General features: G+C 43.9%; 4 protein-coding genes across 4 annotated transcripts; 2 read left to right on the forward strand and 2 right to left on the reverse strand.

Annotated features, from left to right (window-relative positions):
- Positions 1–37: 37 nt before the first annotated feature.
- LOC125763039 (DNA repair protein complementing XP-C cells homolog) lies at positions 38–4,353 on the forward strand. The gene is made up of 4 exons (XM_049425783.1): positions 38–414; positions 490–3,121; positions 3,198–3,831; positions 3,914–4,353. The coding sequence occupies exons 1-4, from the start codon at positions 203–205 to the stop codon at positions 4,204–4,206; spliced, it is 3,771 nt and encodes a 1,256-aa protein (XP_049281740.1). The 5' UTR covers positions 38–202; the 3' UTR covers positions 4,207–4,353.
- A 765-nt stretch (positions 4,354–5,118) lies between these two features.
- Positions 5,119–12,406, forward strand: LOC125763145 (probable cytochrome P450 28a5). The gene is made up of 8 exons (XM_049425986.1): positions 5,119–5,424; positions 5,486–5,732; positions 5,812–6,442; positions 6,514–6,918; positions 8,953–9,124; positions 10,603–10,846; positions 10,943–11,050; positions 11,115–12,406. Exons 1-8 carry the CDS (start codon positions 5,240–5,242, stop codon positions 12,087–12,089), a joined length of 2,967 nt encoding a protein of 988 aa, XP_049281943.1. The 5' UTR covers positions 5,119–5,239; the 3' UTR covers positions 12,090–12,406.
- On the reverse strand, positions 9,521–10,434 carry LOC125763129 (malignant T-cell-amplified sequence 1 homolog). The gene is made up of 4 exons (XM_049425967.1): positions 10,317–10,434; positions 10,109–10,261; positions 9,729–10,031; positions 9,521–9,649 (listed from the first exon to the last, which is right to left on the reverse strand). Exons 1-4 carry the CDS (start codon positions 10,325–10,327, stop codon positions 9,568–9,570), a joined length of 549 nt encoding a protein of 182 aa, XP_049281924.1. The 5' UTR covers positions 10,328–10,434; the 3' UTR covers positions 9,521–9,567.
- On the reverse strand, positions 12,133–16,080 carry LOC125763043 (DNA repair protein complementing XP-C cells homolog). Its single transcript, XM_049425789.1, has 5 exons — positions 15,647–16,080; positions 14,012–15,440; positions 13,057–13,950; positions 12,822–12,990; positions 12,133–12,754 (listed from the first exon to the last, which is right to left on the reverse strand). The coding sequence occupies exons 1-5, from the start codon at positions 15,892–15,894 to the stop codon at positions 12,462–12,464; spliced, it is 3,033 nt and encodes a 1,010-aa protein (XP_049281746.1). The 5' UTR covers positions 15,895–16,080; the 3' UTR covers positions 12,133–12,461.
- Positions 16,081–16,232: the final 152 nt, after the last annotated feature.

Here is a 16,232-nt window from a genome sequence, read left to right on the forward strand (position 1 = left end):
CGTTTTTATGGCATTTTCTAGAACACCGCCTAAGCACACCTTTTTGTGTACCTTGTCATGCACGCGGTTGTCATTATTAGGCGGGCTTTTGGCGCTTAGCACACATTGCGTAAATTTGTTTCGTTTCTGTTGTACTTTTTTGTTTGTTTGTGCAGTGTGACTGTTAATTACTTATAGTTACAGTTTTACATTAATTTTAACCATGAGCGATGAAGAAGACGTTTTAACCGGCAGTGAGGAAGATGCCGATTTTTCAGCAAGCGAAGACGAATGGTTGCCCACCAAGAAAAAAGCCGGCAAAAATGTCAAGGCCGGGAATAGCTCCAATGAGGATGATGACGACGGTTCCACTTCTCTGGAGGACAGCGATCTGGAGGATTTTGATCAAAAATCCGCGAAGAATAAAAGAAAAAGGTGTGTATGCATCTGCTTTATTCGGCCGGTATACACATGATTTGCTTTGTACCATTTTCTTGCACACACACACAGATCGGCCGGCAAGTCTACTGCGCCAAAACAGGCCCAGCTGGCGGATAACAAAAGGAAACGTTTGACTCCAGGTTTGCGTGATAGGCTGTATCAGCAGTACAAAAACGATTTGCTTAAAGAAATTGCTCCGGCAAAGCATCCACTTAACAGTAGCGTTAGCGATATTTTGCAGAAGTGCCAATACCAGCGGAAATCGAATAAATCGGTCGTATCGCAATCTGCAGCGGACGATTCCGACAGTAGCGGAGATGACCATTTGGTTGATCCGGAAAAGTTGGATCTAGGTGCTACGTTCTTTAACAAGGATGAACCGACCAAACCATCGGGTAGCAAGGACGTACCCCCGCAGTTCGACGTAAACGCCGGAATGCGACTGTCGGATAGCTCGGAAGGTGAGGAAAATCAAATAATCGGTGAAGAATCACTGCCAGCCTCGATCCCGAAGCGGGCCGCTGACAAACTGATCAGCCATATCAACCAACAATCGAGTGAATTCATGAATTTTACTAATCTCGACCAGTTCACGGCAAAGGTGGAGGAGGCAAAGAAGTTACTGAAAAGCTACCAGCAGCGGGAAAACGTCGGTAAAGAGTCGACGGTGGACATTAGCAACAACGAACAAACCACTGTACAGCAGGAGAACGTGTCCAACTTGTTGGCTATGGGTGAGAAAGATGCGGAAAGTACGGGAGCAAAGCAGAAAGTGTCCGGTCCAGCGTTGGCTGGCGATAGCACGGACTCGGAATGGGAAGAAGTACAGACGGGCGATAATGTGGTGGAGAAGAAGGAAGATACAAAACCGCCCACAGAATCCACAGGTGGGTGGCAAGTAACGATAGAGATGGAAACTGCACAAAGCAAAAGAAAGCGCCGAGAAGAGATAGAAATGGAACTGTACATAAAGCGAGAAATTAACCGAGCTAAACGGAAGAACCAGCTCAACTATCACAAGAGCAGTGTGTTGGGTGCTATCTGCATTGGGCAGCGCTTAAACAGCATCGTTAACGGGAGTCAATTGCGTGGCCTTCTGATGTCGATAATGCAAACTAAATGTACGGAGTCGAAAGTAAAATGGGACGATAAGAAGATGAAGAGTTTAGCCACATGGTACAAGGAACAGTTTGTGCTGCTTTCGAATGATTTTCTTGCACCTCGAAATGGGTGCAACTTAAGCTTTATTCTTTCGTTGGCTGTATACACGCGTAAAGTGGCCTGTCGTCAGGATTACATACTGCTATTCTTGGCATGTCTCCGCATGGCTGGCGTACAGGCACGTCTCGTTCTTTCCGCTAACGTACCACCGAAAAGACCGGCAATGAGTGACCTATGTCCAATGTCCGAGCGTCAGATAAAGGAAAAGTTTGAAAAGTGCCATTCGAATGGGAAAGCTGCTCCAACGCCCAAAGATACTCCCGAAAAAGCTCCTGCCGATACAGTAGAAAAGCAAAATTTGGTTTCAAGCGAAGCGAATGAACCGAAGTTAGAAATTCCTGCGATTTTAACTGAAAATGAAGAAAAAAATGAAAAATCTCCTCTATCGATAGCGACAAAAGAAAATCCAGCCCCGACTGGACGCTCCCGGCGACACGACAATACTCAGAAACAGACACAGAAACCCGTCGAACAGACAAGGATGTCCACAAGAAGGAAGGCGTTATCCACGCTAAACATTCCACAGTTGGATGGGGGTGACGATCGAATCGTAACTTCCGAAAACAAGCTTCCCGAGACTCGCTCTCTACGCTCCAGATCTGTTACAACAGGTCAATCACAATCGCCCGGATCAGCACCGTTCGCGAAACGTAAATCTAACACACAAAACACGATTGAATCAAAACCGCAAACTATTACCACGCGTAAGAGGAAACTTTTCGCTGTACAACCGGAAGTAACACCCGAACCGGTAACAACAACACGCACTTCGGCTAGAAAAGCCGGGAAGCAAGCTCCGATTCAGAAGGAAGAAAAAGAACCAAAGGTAAAGAGAAGAACGATTCGTTCTGATCCACCCTCAGAAGATGATGATGATTTTGAAATGAAGAACAAATCAAAAGCCAAGAAAACGGTTAAAGAACCCAAAAAGATTGCTCCGGAGAAGGATGATAAATTGAAAGTAAACACAATGAATAATCCACAGCTTGTGCTGAGCGACATTGCAAAATCTCCCGAAGGCAAACAACTTCTTGCTCGCTCATCTCCCAAAGCAGAAAATCCACAGATTGTGCTGAGCGATATTGCAAAATCTCCCGAAGGCAAACAACTGCTTGCTGGCTCATCTCCCAAAGCAGAAAGCACCGGTTCGGGCATAAAAGCAAAAAAGACCGTCACGAAACAACCGCGGCGTGCAGCAGCAAAGAAGAAGAATAATTCCTACGTTTCGGATGATTCGGCCGAAGATAGTGACTTTGAGATGGCCAAAGAATCCTCGAAGGTGCGCAAGAAAAGGAGCACAAGTTCGGCCACCACTAAGACGGCGAAGAAATCTCCACGTGCCAGTCACCAAACGTCAGCGAGTGAGCCAAACAATCAACGAAAAACGGATCTTTGGATTGAATTCTACTGTGAAAAATTGAAACGATGGATCACGTTTGATCTTGCGACCGAACAGATCGATTGTTTGGATTTGATTATGGTAAGTTGTAAAGATGCTAGAGAGTATAGAAATATATCGTTTTTTATCGATCCTCCTTGTCTTTGTAACCCTGCAGCGAAACGCAACCAGTCCAATATCTTACGTGTTTGCCTGGGACAATGAAGGACACCTGAAGGATGTGACCGCTCGTTATGTGAAAAACTGGAACACGGCTTGCAGGATGCTGCGCGTCGAGCAAGCCTGGCTAGACGACGTCCTACGTCCGTTCGCATACGAAAAATCCGAGTCGGATCTGCTAGAGGAAAAGGAACTAAACAAGCTGGACGCCGACAAGCCACTGCCGAAGACGATCAGCGAACTTAAGAACCATCCACTGTACGCGTTGCGTCGCCATCTGCTTAAATTCGAGGCACTCTACCCGGCGGAACCGCCAACGCTTGGATTCATCCGCGGCGAGGCAATATATCCTCGCGAGTGTGTGCATACGCTGCAGACACGCGAGAAATGGTACAAACAGGGCCGTGTTGTGCGTGCATTCGAAACAGCGTACAAAGTGGTCAAGTGCTGGAGATACGACCGACCGACCAACACCTGGCTGGGGAACCAACCGTGTGACATATTCGGGTTCTGGCAGACGGACGAGTTCGATCCACCAACGGCCGAAAATGGGCTGGTACCGCGGAACGAGTACGGCAATGTGGAACTATTCACCGAAAAGATGCTTCCGAAGGGAACAGTTCACCTAAAGCGTACGTATTTCCTTTTATTCACCTTGTTGTGTTTTGTCTGTTCTTTTGCTTATCTTTCATTCCTTCTCTATTCCGATAACAGTGCCAGGGTTGAACAAAGTTTGCAAACGGCTCCAAATCGATTGTGCCCCAGCGCTGACTGGGTTCGATATGGCGAAGATGCGTATGGTTCCGGTTTACGATGGATTTGTCGTGTGCAAGGAGTACGCGGAACAGGCAGTTGAAGAGTGGTACAAAGAGATGGAGAAGGAAGAAATTCGCGAGCAGGAAAAGTTTGAAAAACGCGTGTACGGTAATTGGAAGCGATTAATTAAGGGATTGTTGGTGCGTCGAAAGCTTCAGAACAAGTACAATTTCGATAGTTTAGCGCTGTAACAGCATTTACTACGTTTCAAATATTCATGTACAATTTTATAAAACGTTTATCGATGTACCTTTTTAATAGTATTGCCGAACCTTGATGTATTTTTTTTATTATTATTATTTTGTTATGAGCTTAAATATACATTTTTTTATTTTTAATCTGTGTTAAGCGTAATGAATATTGTTGAGAATGTAACTACGTGGTATTTAAATCTTATCACTACATAAAGAGATAAACATCTTAAGTGATTGAGTTCAAACAACCGTCTAGTAGTGGGTTTACGCAATTAAGTTCATAATTGCAATATTATAAACCGTTAAACAAAGCGTAACACGAGTCACTGTCTGATACTATAGATTTCTGATTCTTAAATTTCATTTCAGTATTTAAAATAAGATTGCATCACTTGTAGAAATTTAAGGAAACTCTTTTTCATCATTTCATGCAACAGATTAGTCATGGAACTTACAATTCAAGTCGCGTAAGGAAAGGTTTGTTGCTGCTTGAACACAACTGTTTACTCGATTTTTTCCGTTGTTGCTGATAGCCATATTTTGTTTCTGTCCCGAGCTCACTGATAACTGGACAAAATCAAGGTACGATAAAAAAAATCCATCGAGATAGTCAAATTGATTGGTTAAAACCAAGGTATGATTGTGTGCTAGCCCGAAGCGACATTTTTCGCCCTCTGTTTGGCGACTGTCTACATTGTGCGTTTATTTTAAGCAGTTCAGACCCCCCTCCAATTCGCATCACTTCAGAACAAACCCACAAGTAAAGTTATCTCCATTAACCGTTCACCAGCAGTTACACTAACACCCGGAGAACACCGCGAATCGATTATGGCATCCCGCACATACAGATGGACGAGAATGTTGGTGTGCACATTTAAAGGAACGACCTGTGCGGTCAAACTCACCGTAACGCAGCTCTAACTCATTATTTCCTTCCGGACTACGGTGCGTACAAGTAGTGTTAGACGGTGCGATTCCTTCAACCGCGTGTTTAGGTCTGCAGTGTGTTACACTCTGATCGTTCGTTAAGATGTTGCTCACCGTCACATTGCTGGTGACGGCCCTCACGTTCGTGTACGTATATTTGGCATGGTATAGCAACTACTGGACAAAGCGGAACGTTCCGGGCCCTACCCCCCGACTACTGTTGGGTAACTTCCCCAGCTTCATTCTACGCAATCGACCGTTCGTGGAAGACTTTCAAGATATATACGAGTAAGCATATCTTTGGATACCAAAAATGTTTGATACTTCTAATAATGTATTACCTACTCAGCAAATTCCGTTCGAAGGCCAATGTGGTCGGAGTCTTCAACAATCGGCAACCGGCGCTGCTGGTATTGAAACCGGAGCTCATGAAAGATGTGTTGATAAAGAACTTTAAACATTTCCAAGACAACGAGTTTGCCGATTCGATCAGCAAGGAGAGTGATCCCATCTTTGGACGTAATCCCTTCATGCTCAAGGGCGAAGAATGGAAGGAGAAGCGTGCCGAAGTGACACCGGCATTCACGACGTTACGGGTACGTTGTATCTGAAAAAGGGCGAAACCATTGCGTGGCACGGTGTGTTGTTAACGGGTTATTCTCCCCAATTTCATAGATGAAATCCCTGTTTCCGTTCGTGGAAGATGTGGCGCACCGGATGAAACAGTACATTTCACAGCAAAAATCCCAGGAACCGATCGAGACACGTGAACTGTGCGCCAAGTACACAACCGACGTCGTGTCTAGTTGCATATTCGCAGCAGATGCACAGTCATTCTCCAAAGAGAAGGCAGAAATACGTGAAATGGGTCGGAAACTGTTGGAACCGAACTTCCAAATTCTCTTAATGTTCATACTGATCGGTGTAGCGCCTGTGCTCAAAAAGATCATAAAGATCAAGTTCGTGTCGAAAGAGATCGAACAGTTCTTTACGAACCTGATGGAGAATGCCGTTACCTACCGGGAGCAGAACAATGTAAAGCGTGTCGACTACCTTGAGCATCTGATAAGTTTGCGATCGAAGAAGCAACTCACCTCCCTCGATATGGCTGCACACGGTGTGACTTTCTTCATCGACGGCTTTGAAACGTCCAGTCTAGCGATGGCCTTCACCCTGTACGAATTGGCCAAGAGTCCGGATTGTCAAACAACGCTACGCAACGAACTGCTGGCCGCTTCCAACGAGGATGGTACGATCGGTTACGATTCCTTGCTCGAACTGCCCTATCTCGATCAGGTGTTGCACGGTAAGTTTTAACCGGGAGTGGCGCGTACGAGTGTTAGGAACATTTTGAACACGGTTCGATTTATCCCACAGAGGCACTGCGTATTTGGCCACCTGCTGCCTTCCTGTCGAAGGTTTGTACCGTTCCCACGGAGGTTCAAGTAACCGAGAGCAAAACGGTGCTGATCGAGCGTGGCATTCCGGTAATGTTGCCCGTTTGGGCCGTCCATCGCGATGGGGAATATTTTGAGGAGCCGGAACGCTTCAATCCGGATCGTTTCTCACCGGCCAACGGTGGCACCAAGGCGTACCGTGAAAAGGGTTGCTTTTTACCTTTCGGCGACGGACCGAGACAGTGTCTTGGTATGCGTTTCGCCCTGATGCAGGTTAAGCGTGGTTTGTTCGAAGTGATCACCAAGTATGAAATTTCAATCAACTCCAAGACGAAGCAACCGCTACAGTTGGACCCGAAAACGTTCATCATCTGTCCGCTAGGCGGTATCTGGTTGGATTATAAACCGATCCAGGCGTAAGATAAGACCTATGCATGGGCAAGTCAGTTCGTTCGCTAAGGTAAGGTTTCACAAATAGTGTAGATTTGGCAGAGCCGCTGTTGATATGATTTCCAGATATTAATTATATACGATGTCAATGAGACGAAATTGTACCCAAAACACCAGCAGTAATCTAACATGCTATATTTTACCTTCCCATTCAAAATGAATAAACAAACTAAACTAAACAAATATGACAAGAGCAAATATTGAACCAACAATGGAATGGTCTTTGATGGTAAGAACTTTCTTCCGAAAAACCACCGATGAAAAGTGCCGCCAGATACAGCTGAACATTACCTGAAGAATATTAAACACAGTAGAAACTGTATGTAAAGTACTCCAAATGTTTGATGCCAAAGTGGCCCACAATCTGCCAATACTACACAACGGTTCACAGTTTAATTATTACATAAATAACATTCAAATTCGCACATTGAACCAATGCACCAGTTTGCCGGTAAATGTTTACTTGTTCATCTCAATTGCTTGTCTAATACAACGGCCACGATACGAATGATCTGGGATGGTGTCGCATCAATTGAACTCAATTGCTTTTGCCTGGTGATGAGATTGCAGTTTCCCTACCGAACGAACTATCTTACAGGCGTATTACAGCAGTGTATGTAGCTGATTTGTTTTTCATTTTATTTTACTATCGCTCCAGGAACTGAAGGACTTTTTAAGAAATCGGTTATCTTGCGTTTGTCGACTAGCTAGACGGAGCTCGGCATAATATTATCCAGCGCCGTTTCAGTAAAGTGCGCGCTTCGATGTTCGATTTGGTTTCGATCGTGTTAGTGATTTAATTTATGCTACGCCAAAAATAGTCCCTCGCATTGCCATGCTCAGTCCCCAGATGCTCATCTGCTGGGAACATGTGATTTCGATCCATGTTTTGAACACATTTACTAATACATTTGCGCAAAATTCAGTTGAGACTCCAGATGAGAAAACACACAAAAGAGAGAACTAAATTAAAAACAACATCGGAACACAAACATACGGTCGGTATGATCATTATGTCATATGCTTTTAAAAGAATTCTCTGGATCAGTTTTGTTTTCATTTTGAATTCACTGGTACTGAGGCGATAGGGTGGCGTCATAGGTGGGAGCAAATTCAAACCACGTATTAATATGACCTTGATTCGAGAGCATATCGCAGAACGTACGTATGTGTACGGGGTGGAGATGAAGGGTCGAAAAAAGAAGAGTACAATCTACAAACAGAATAATTTATCACCTCTTTTACAAATGATCGTTTATGATGGAAGGATTTTTAATTAGACATTTCTTTTAGAAATGTTTTGCTTGTGTCGAAGCTGTAACAATGATAGGTTTCATTATGGTGCAATATTAGTACTTTTTTTTTCATTATTTGGTGCCATATGTTCGCATAATTTCATCAAGGAGATAGCTCGTGACTAGAAAGTAATATATTATTATTTTACCGATCGTGTCTAATTCGCAATAGAGGAGTATATGCACAGATTGCGCAGAAGCTACATTGCACAGATTGAAGGTTCCGGAAATTCTCGGTACATGACTACATCTGCCAGGCTCCGTTACAGTACACTCCCTCCATTCGTGGATTGGCAAAATGCATCGTTTGAAATTAATTTAAACTCACACTTTCCAGTCCACGACGCAGTGTTTGTCCACCAACACATATGGGGCGGGCACCGACCGAATGTAAGCATTCAAACAATGTTATCGCCTTCGCAAGTATTGGGAAAACGCACAGGCTGTACCAAATCATATAAATGTCTATGGACAAATGGACGAGAAATTCAAATAGGGTAGCGAGATTTTGCGAAACCTTTCGCCAACACTGCTGCAAATCGGACCAGTTCTGATCGGTCGATTGTGTCGATCGGAAGCATTCGATAGTAAGTGCGTGACCGGACTAGTTCATTAACTCTGTGGCATTAGGAAGCGTTTTGGGCTGGTTTCATTCGCGATGTTACTCATTCTGCTCGGCACCGGTGTGGCCTTCGTCGCACTGGTGTATTTGTTTCTGGCGTGGGAGTTCGGGTTTTGGCAAAAGTATGGTATTAAGGGACCGAAACCGAGACTGCTCTTCGGTAACATACCGAATCTGCTAACGAAGAAGCGACATATCGTGTATAACTATGATGCAATATACAAGTGAGTATTTCCTTAAGATCAACTCTTCGCAAGTGCAATAAATGTTCTATTTTCTAAGAGGCGTTAAGTTATGTGACAAGATAAGATGTATTATTAATTGTGTGGTTTTGTGCGACGTATGTATTTCACGGCTAGCAAATGACTCTACAATCTACAGAAAATTGTGAATCCGGAAATGTTTGTTTGATAATTAATTGCTCCAAAACTCGTAATTCAATGATATTCTCATTTGTGCTTTTCAAAAATATTCTGCTAAAGACTTTCGTCATACCGTAATTTCAGAGGAATCTGGCTCCACGAGCATAGATTGATTTGGCGATTCTCACTCCGGTTATTGGCGCAGAATAGTATATAATAAAAGTAGTTCTTTCTAAAACGAAAACACTCACCAACATGTTCGCGTAGTACAACACAGCAATGAAGGAACGCCTTTAAGACGTGTTTTATTTAATCGGTTTCATCTGCCAGAGTCCGTCGTTGAGATAATGACAATTTTCCACCCCGACGCCCTTGTTTACTTTGGCACTGTTGGAAGAGAGAAGAAGCAGCAGAATTAATGCACAAGATACGATGGAAAATGGATTATTCCAGAAACAATACATACATATCCTCTGTCGACAGTGCGGTCAGTCCAATAGCTAATGCATGCTGCTTGCCTTCGGCCATGATCGCCACTACCGTTCCCTTGTCAACCTTCGTCATACATGCGCCCGGTGACGTCAGGCCCGGACACATAATGTTAGCCCCACTTAGCACAAAACGGATGGCACCTTTGTCCACCTGCTCCATTGGCAGAAAGAACGGAAATCGATGGAACAGCTTCAGCGTCGGCATCCATGGTCCATCTCTGTGCCGGAAGAACACTTGTTCGCCCGCGCCATTGATTAAAAGTTCAATATGATCGTGACTGCAATCGTCAATGTAAAACAGTTCTAGTTAAGTTTCGATGGCAGGACATGTAGCGGCCATTCTGAATGCACTTACCATTTCACTATCCGGAAAGCATCTTTCTTCGGCAACACTAGATCGATGTGATTTTCGATGGTGGGAAACTGCTCAATCAGCTTCGCCCGAATACCTTTCTGGACCGAGGACTTCAATTGTTGAACTCCTGAGACGCTTTCCTTTTCATCGAATCTGTGGAAAAACAAATTGATGTCCAATTAAAAGGGCAAAAACCGATCGGACTTACTTTTTGAACATCGTGCTGCAAAAATTCAGCGTCGTGTGTCGTTGTTTTGGAACAGTTCGGCTTTTTGACGTCCGGGCAGAGCTAGATGTTGTCAGAAGTGACAGCTACAGTGCTGCCAAACGTTTCCTTCATGCCTGGAATTTGAATTTTTTAATATGCCGGTACCAATACTCCTCCCAATGCCCTTTTTTCCTGCATAGATATTTTATTTTTAAGCTTAATTTCTGCGTGAATCCTGCGGCTCTCATACATAATTTTACTTCTCATTATGTTCTTCCATTTTTAGTGACTACAAAAACGAACCAGCTGTCGGGTACTTCAGCATTAGAACACCACAACTGATGGTGAGAGATCCAGAGCTAATTAAAGAGGTGTTGAGCAAGAGTTTCCACAATTTTTCCGCCAACGATTTCTCCGACACTGTCGACGAAAAGTCCGATCCACTGTTGGCTCGCAATCCGTTCAGTTTGAGTGGTGAAAAATGGAAAACTCGTCGGGCAGAGATTACGCCTGGCTTCACCAACAATCGGGTATATTTCGAATCTATCTCCAATATACAGGGTTTGGCGTATTTTAAGATAAAAAGCTAATTGAATCGAGTAAATTCTATTTGCCTCTTTATCCAGATTAAAGCGATGGCGCATTTGATGGATGAAGTTTGTGAACGTATGGCTAAGTATGTGAAGAACCAGGCCAATTCAAACGCTGGAACAGCTACCTTGGACGCCAAAGAAGTAAGAGCTTCCACATGTGGAGCGCAAATCAAAAAATTATCATTTCCTTCCTTCAATTTTGCAGCTCATGGCGAAGTACACCACTGACGTAGTTGCCAGCTGCATCTTCGCCATTGACGCACAATCATTTGAGAGAGAAAATCCGGAAATTCGCCTTATGGGCAAGCGTATTATGAACTTTAACTTTGTCGTTCAACTCGCACTGCTTGTAACGACCTTCTGCCCGTCGGTGAAGAATTTCTACAAGTTCTCCTTCATCCCCAAGGATACGGAAGAGTTTTTCATTCGCATCATGCAGGACGCAATCCGCTATCGTAAGGAGAACAAAATTAATCGAACCGACTTTCTGGATCACCTGTTGCAACTGCAGGAGCGCAAGCAGATCACGGATGTTGATATCGCTGGCCATGGTGTATCGTTCTTTGCTGACGGATTTGAAACGTCGAGCATTGTGCTCACGTACACTCTGTACGATCTTGCCAAACATTCGGCCATCCAGCAGGAACTACGTGATAACATTCAGAAGGCAAAGGAGATCGGTGGCGGAAGCATGTCGTACGAGCAGTTGGTGGAGATGCCCCTATTGGAACAAATACTTTGCGAAACTATGCGCATTCATCCGCTCATCGCCGTTATGTCCAAACGGTGCACCGCCGATACCACGCTGGTTGGCCCGAAGGATCGCAAAATATTCGTCAAAAAGGGTACCACGGTTGTGCTGCCGTATTACTCGATTAGTTTCGATCCGGAACATTTCCCTGACCCTCAGAAGTACGATCCGAGCCGTTTTTCGGCCGACAACGGGGGCAGTAAGCTATATCGCGAGCGTGGCGTATACTTTCCCTTCGGCGATGGTCCGCGTATGTGCTTGGGTATGCGATTTGCTCTGACACAGGTAAAAAGGGCGATAGTTGAGATCTTGGAGCGTTTTTCGATTTCAGTCAACAGCAAAACGATTGAACCGTTTGAAATGGATCCGGAACAGTTTATGCTGATGCCGAAAGGTAGTATATGGTTGGATTTTAAACCTGTTGCATAAATCGGGACGCTTTTTTGGACAACGAAAAAAATATTTCTGAGCAAAAAAAAGCATTACTCGTCACAAAACAAAATTTGGAATGGAAATTGTATCTTCAATATAAACACAAATAAGTACAGAAAAAATAATACGCACTAAACATTAGTAAACAATCAATTAACAAGAAATTTATCCACACGAACAAAACTTTTCTGAAGGTAATTTTTAAAAGCAACAAAAGGTTTAACCATTTATGCCACACTAAGAACAAATCAAGACAAAAAGCAAACTGTAATATCATTAACACGAACGAACAATAAACGAGTAAACATCAGATACATGAGATGCGTATGAGAATGCCCTAAGAGAAACAACCTGAACCTGTTCCTGTTGCTACTGGTTGAGATTATCGAAATTGTACTTGTGCTGAAGCTTCCGGCGTATCAGTAATCCCTTGATTAACTTTTTCCAGTTACCATACACACGCTTTTCATACTTTTCCCGCGCCCTCTGTTCTTCCGCTTCTTGTTCCTGGTGCCAAGCGTCAACAACTACGTCACGAAACTCTTCACAAACGACGAACCCATCGTACACTGGGTGGCTACTGCCTCCGTGGAAATCAAACCCAGTTACGGCTTGAGCGCAATCGATGCGCAGTTTTTTACAAATGCGATTCAAACACGGTACTGAAACATATGCATAAAAAGGTAGGTTGAGAAAGATTGTTGAGGTGAAGGTACACTGTTTACTTACATCGCAGATGAACCGTTTTCTTCGGTAACATGCATGGTTTAAAAAGCTCCACGTTGCCGTATGCATTCCGCGGCACAATACCATCCTCCGCCGTCGGTGGTTCATAATCCTCGGTCTGCCAGTGGCCAAATAATTCCAACGGTTGCGAAGGTAACATTTGACCGGATGCCTAAAATCGTAAAATATTGTTTCACATTATAATTCCCAAGTTGAACGCTTCACGTTCTCCACTCACTCGGTCGTATTTGGGTCGGCCAGAAACAATTTTGTACGGTGTCTCGAACATTTTTACAGTACGTGCCTGCTTCAGCCATACTTCACGGGCGTGCAGGGTTTGAACACATTCCCGAGCGTAAACGGGTTCCTTACCAGAGGTAAAACCAAGCGTTGGCGCATCCGGTGGATAGATTGCTTCGAACTTAAGCAGATGTCGCTTCAGCGCAAAGTATGGATGGTTTTTATACTCCGACACCGTTCTAGGTAATGGACGTTCCTCTAGTATGCGATCCAGCTCACGATCCTCTGCAATGTCTCGAGCGGTACGGCGATCACCACTATACGGAAACAATATGTTGTCCATCCACTGCTGCATGATCCGATGTTTAATCGCTACCGTTAGATAATCGGCACAGTAGCGGGCGGAAACGTCCTTGATCGAACCATCGTTATTCCAGGCAAGTACATAAAGCATCGGACTGGAAGCTTGCTGAACAATTTCGGGGACGCATTCGATTAGCCCACGTGTAACGTCTAATGGTACCCAGCGTTCCTCCTCCTCGGCAAATGCTTCAATCCATAGATTCAATTTTTTGCACGAACCGTTAGAATTGCTTTCATCATCGGTTGACAGAACCTGATTATTAAGCAGTTTTCGAGTTTTAGGATTGAATCGTTCAATCTTGACGATCTTTCTACCAGATGACGGGATACTTGAGGTGGGTTTTGCTGGAGAACATTTGGCCAAAGGTTGTGTAATATCATCCTTCTTCTTTTGCTCATAGTCTCGTCGTATCATTTTGGACGATCCTTCATTTTTGTCCTTAGAACCACTACCTACTTTCGCCACGGATTTTTGGGTTTTCGTTACTTCGCTACTCACTCTAGATCGTTTACTGTTTTCTCTTATAGCCTAAAAAGAAAAAAAAAATTTACTAGACATCCTTTCATCCTTGGTTATCTTAATAGGTTACCTTTTCTGAGCTATTTTCTTCAGACTTTGTTTCTTCTAATCGCTGCTTTCGCGTTTTTCTGGGAGAAATACTGACCGGTTTGGAGGTTTCTTTAGCATGCGTGCGATTGTTATCGGATGCTGTCGATGTTCGCATTTGTTTGGAACGCTTGGAACTAGGCTTTGCCATGTCCTCTGCTCCATCCAATTGAGGGATTTCAACTTGAGCGACTTTTCGTTTCTTCTGTACGGTTGATTTTTTCTTTTTTTCTTCTCCGTAGTCATGATCACTCGCTGCGTTCTTTTTCGTATTCTCTGATACTTTCACATTCTCTTTAGACGGAATCACCTTCAACAGGTCGGAATTTGGCAAAACCTTGGGCACCACCTGAAGGGATGTCACCATCCGACACTGAACGCCAATGGAGCGGAGCAGTATGATAAACAGTAAAATGTAATCTCGTTTACAGTTAGCCATCTGAGAGAGCAGCTGCAGACGGAGAGATTTCTCCAGTGTAAGCTTTTTCCAACTATTCACAAACATCCGCCTATCCTTGAGATCAACAATCTCGCGATAGAATTGCATTATCTGCTGAAAGTACTGAATATTTGTGCAACCCTTTGGATAGCAGCGTTCCGACGGAATGAGTGCATTTCCAATGGCTAACAATGAAGGAGAATTCAGTATGGAGTTCGTAAAATTACCATGCGCAATACCCATAATGACTGTCATCTTATGCAGCACCAGCTGTGCATCACGTTTCTCCCGATTGATCATACGTTTGATGCAAGCTTCTACATCGATTACGGTGCATTTTTTCTTTTTCTGTGTGGCAGCTTCTGGTTTCAGGGTGATTTGTACCGTTTGTGCACGGGATGTACTGGGCTGTGTTGCCTCTTCAACTTCCTCCCAATCAGAGTCAGATTCTGGCTGCTTGTTCGCAGCTTTCCGTGCTTTCGTTCGCTTGACGGGAGCGTTCTTTGCTGCAACATTTGAGCCCTGCTCGCCCAAAGCAAGCAGCTGCGACACGTCGGACAGGTTGCTCTGCTGTTGCTTTTTCGAAACGTTCTCCAACTGGTTTCTAGCTGTTTCAAGAGTTTTACTATAATCTTGAAAATTCATATACGCTTGAGACGTTTCGTTAATTTTCGTAATCAACTTCCTTGCATCCTTCTCGTTGCTATGTACCGCATCATGCTCCTCTTCAGAGCTATCGGAAAGCTTTCCCATGCCAGCATTGCAGTCAAATGTGGGAGCTTCATGATTGCGAGCCAGCGGATTCGATGATATAGCATCAAAAAATTTGGATTTCAGATCAAGTTTAGTCGGATCGACAAGATGTTCGTCGCCGCTGCTGTCGGACTCTTGCTTTGGTCGTTTTGATGATCCTTTTCCAGTCGCACCAGTAGTTTTACTTGATCTGTTTGAGGGTCGTTTATTTTTTGTATTGCTGAAAAAAAGATAAACAAATGTGATTAGCGAAGCTGAGCCTTTATATTCGCACAACACTGTGTTAGGTACAGGTTTGTTTCAATATCGACGGAAATTAGACCCTTTTTGGCAGCAGGTAAAATCCCCAACATTTTCGAATCATATGTTCAAGGTCATAATTGAAATACCCGAGCACATGGGTGCTGGGTTGCTTTTTACACTCACCTATTGCTGGGTCCATACTTGGCGTTAAGGGCTAGTTTTCTTCCTTTGCCTTTGCCAATGAAAGTACCGGAATGCGTACCATCCTCCGAGGCCACATCAGATTCCTCGGAGTTATCAGTATCGGCTTCTGAAGAATCTCTCGTTCTGCGGTTGTGTTTACCGTCCGATTTTTCCGGCAACCATTCGTCTTCGCTAGCTGAAAAATCACCTCCATCTTCTTCACTGTCCGTCATAAATGTGTCACTCATCTTCACCAATACTGAATACCAACGAATACCATTCGTTTTCGTCGTATGTTTTATAATATATTAGTTCAACATACTTCCCGAACTTTAAGACGATTGCGAAATACACGCCGCCTGATTCGCTCCGCCAGAATGCGTGCGAAGATGTAAACAATTTCAGCTGTCAACAACCAAACAATACCAACAACAAGGTCTCGAAACATAACTTCGCAGCATAATGAATATGTTGCAATGCTTCATACCAATTCGAGAACTTATCAGCTTTTTGTGCTTTTATTTGAAAACATGCTTGTCCATTATACCTTATTGTTTAAGAAACAATAAATTGCTAGCTTCGTAGC

This window comes from Anopheles funestus, chromosome 2RL (assembly GCF_943734845.2).
Source record: "Anopheles funestus chromosome 2RL, idAnoFuneDA-416_04, whole genome shotgun sequence".
Classification (NCBI taxonomy): Eukaryota; Metazoa; Arthropoda; class Insecta; order Diptera; family Culicidae; genus Anopheles; species Anopheles funestus.

Coding starts and splice junctions, on each gene's coding strand:
- LOC125763043 (XM_049425789.1), bottom strand. CDS start 15,894: ATGAGTGACACATTTATGACGGACAGTGAAGAAGATGGAGGTGATTTT. Junction 15,441..15,646: donor AAGTATGGACCCAGCAATAG/GTGAGTGTAAAA, acceptor TCTTTTTTTCAG/CAATACAAAAAATAAACGAC. Junction 13,951..14,011: donor AAGAAAATAGCTCAGAAAAG/GTAACCTATTAA, acceptor TTTTCTTTTTAG/GCTATAAGAGAAAACAGTAA.
- LOC125763145 (XM_049425986.1), top strand. CDS start 5,240: ATGTTGCTCACCGTCACATTGCTGGTGACGGCCCTCACGTTCGTGTAC. Junction 6,443..6,513: donor TCTCGATCAGGTGTTGCACG/GTAAGTTTTAAC, acceptor TTTATCCCACAG/AGGCACTGCGTATTTGGCCA. Junction 9,125..10,602: donor AACTATGATGCAATATACAA/GTGAGTATTTCC, acceptor TTCCATTTTTAG/TGACTACAAAAACGAACCAG.
- LOC125763039 (XM_049425783.1), top strand. CDS start 203: ATGAGCGATGAAGAAGACGTTTTAACCGGCAGTGAGGAAGATGCCGAT. Junction 415..489: donor GCGAAGAATAAAAGAAAAAG/GTGTGTATGCAT, acceptor ACACACACACAG/ATCGGCCGGCAAGTCTACTG. Junction 3,832..3,913: donor GGGAACAGTTCACCTAAAGC/GTACGTATTTCC, acceptor TTCCGATAACAG/TGCCAGGGTTGAACAAAGTT.
- LOC125763129 (XM_049425967.1), bottom strand. Junction 10,032..10,108: donor GCTTTCCGGATAGTGAAATG/GTAAGTGCATTC, acceptor TGACGATTGCAG/TCACGATCATATTGAACTTT. Junction 9,650..9,728: donor GCACTGTCGACAGAGGATAT/GTATGTATTGTT, acceptor CTCTTCCAACAG/TGCCAAAGTAAACAAGGGCG.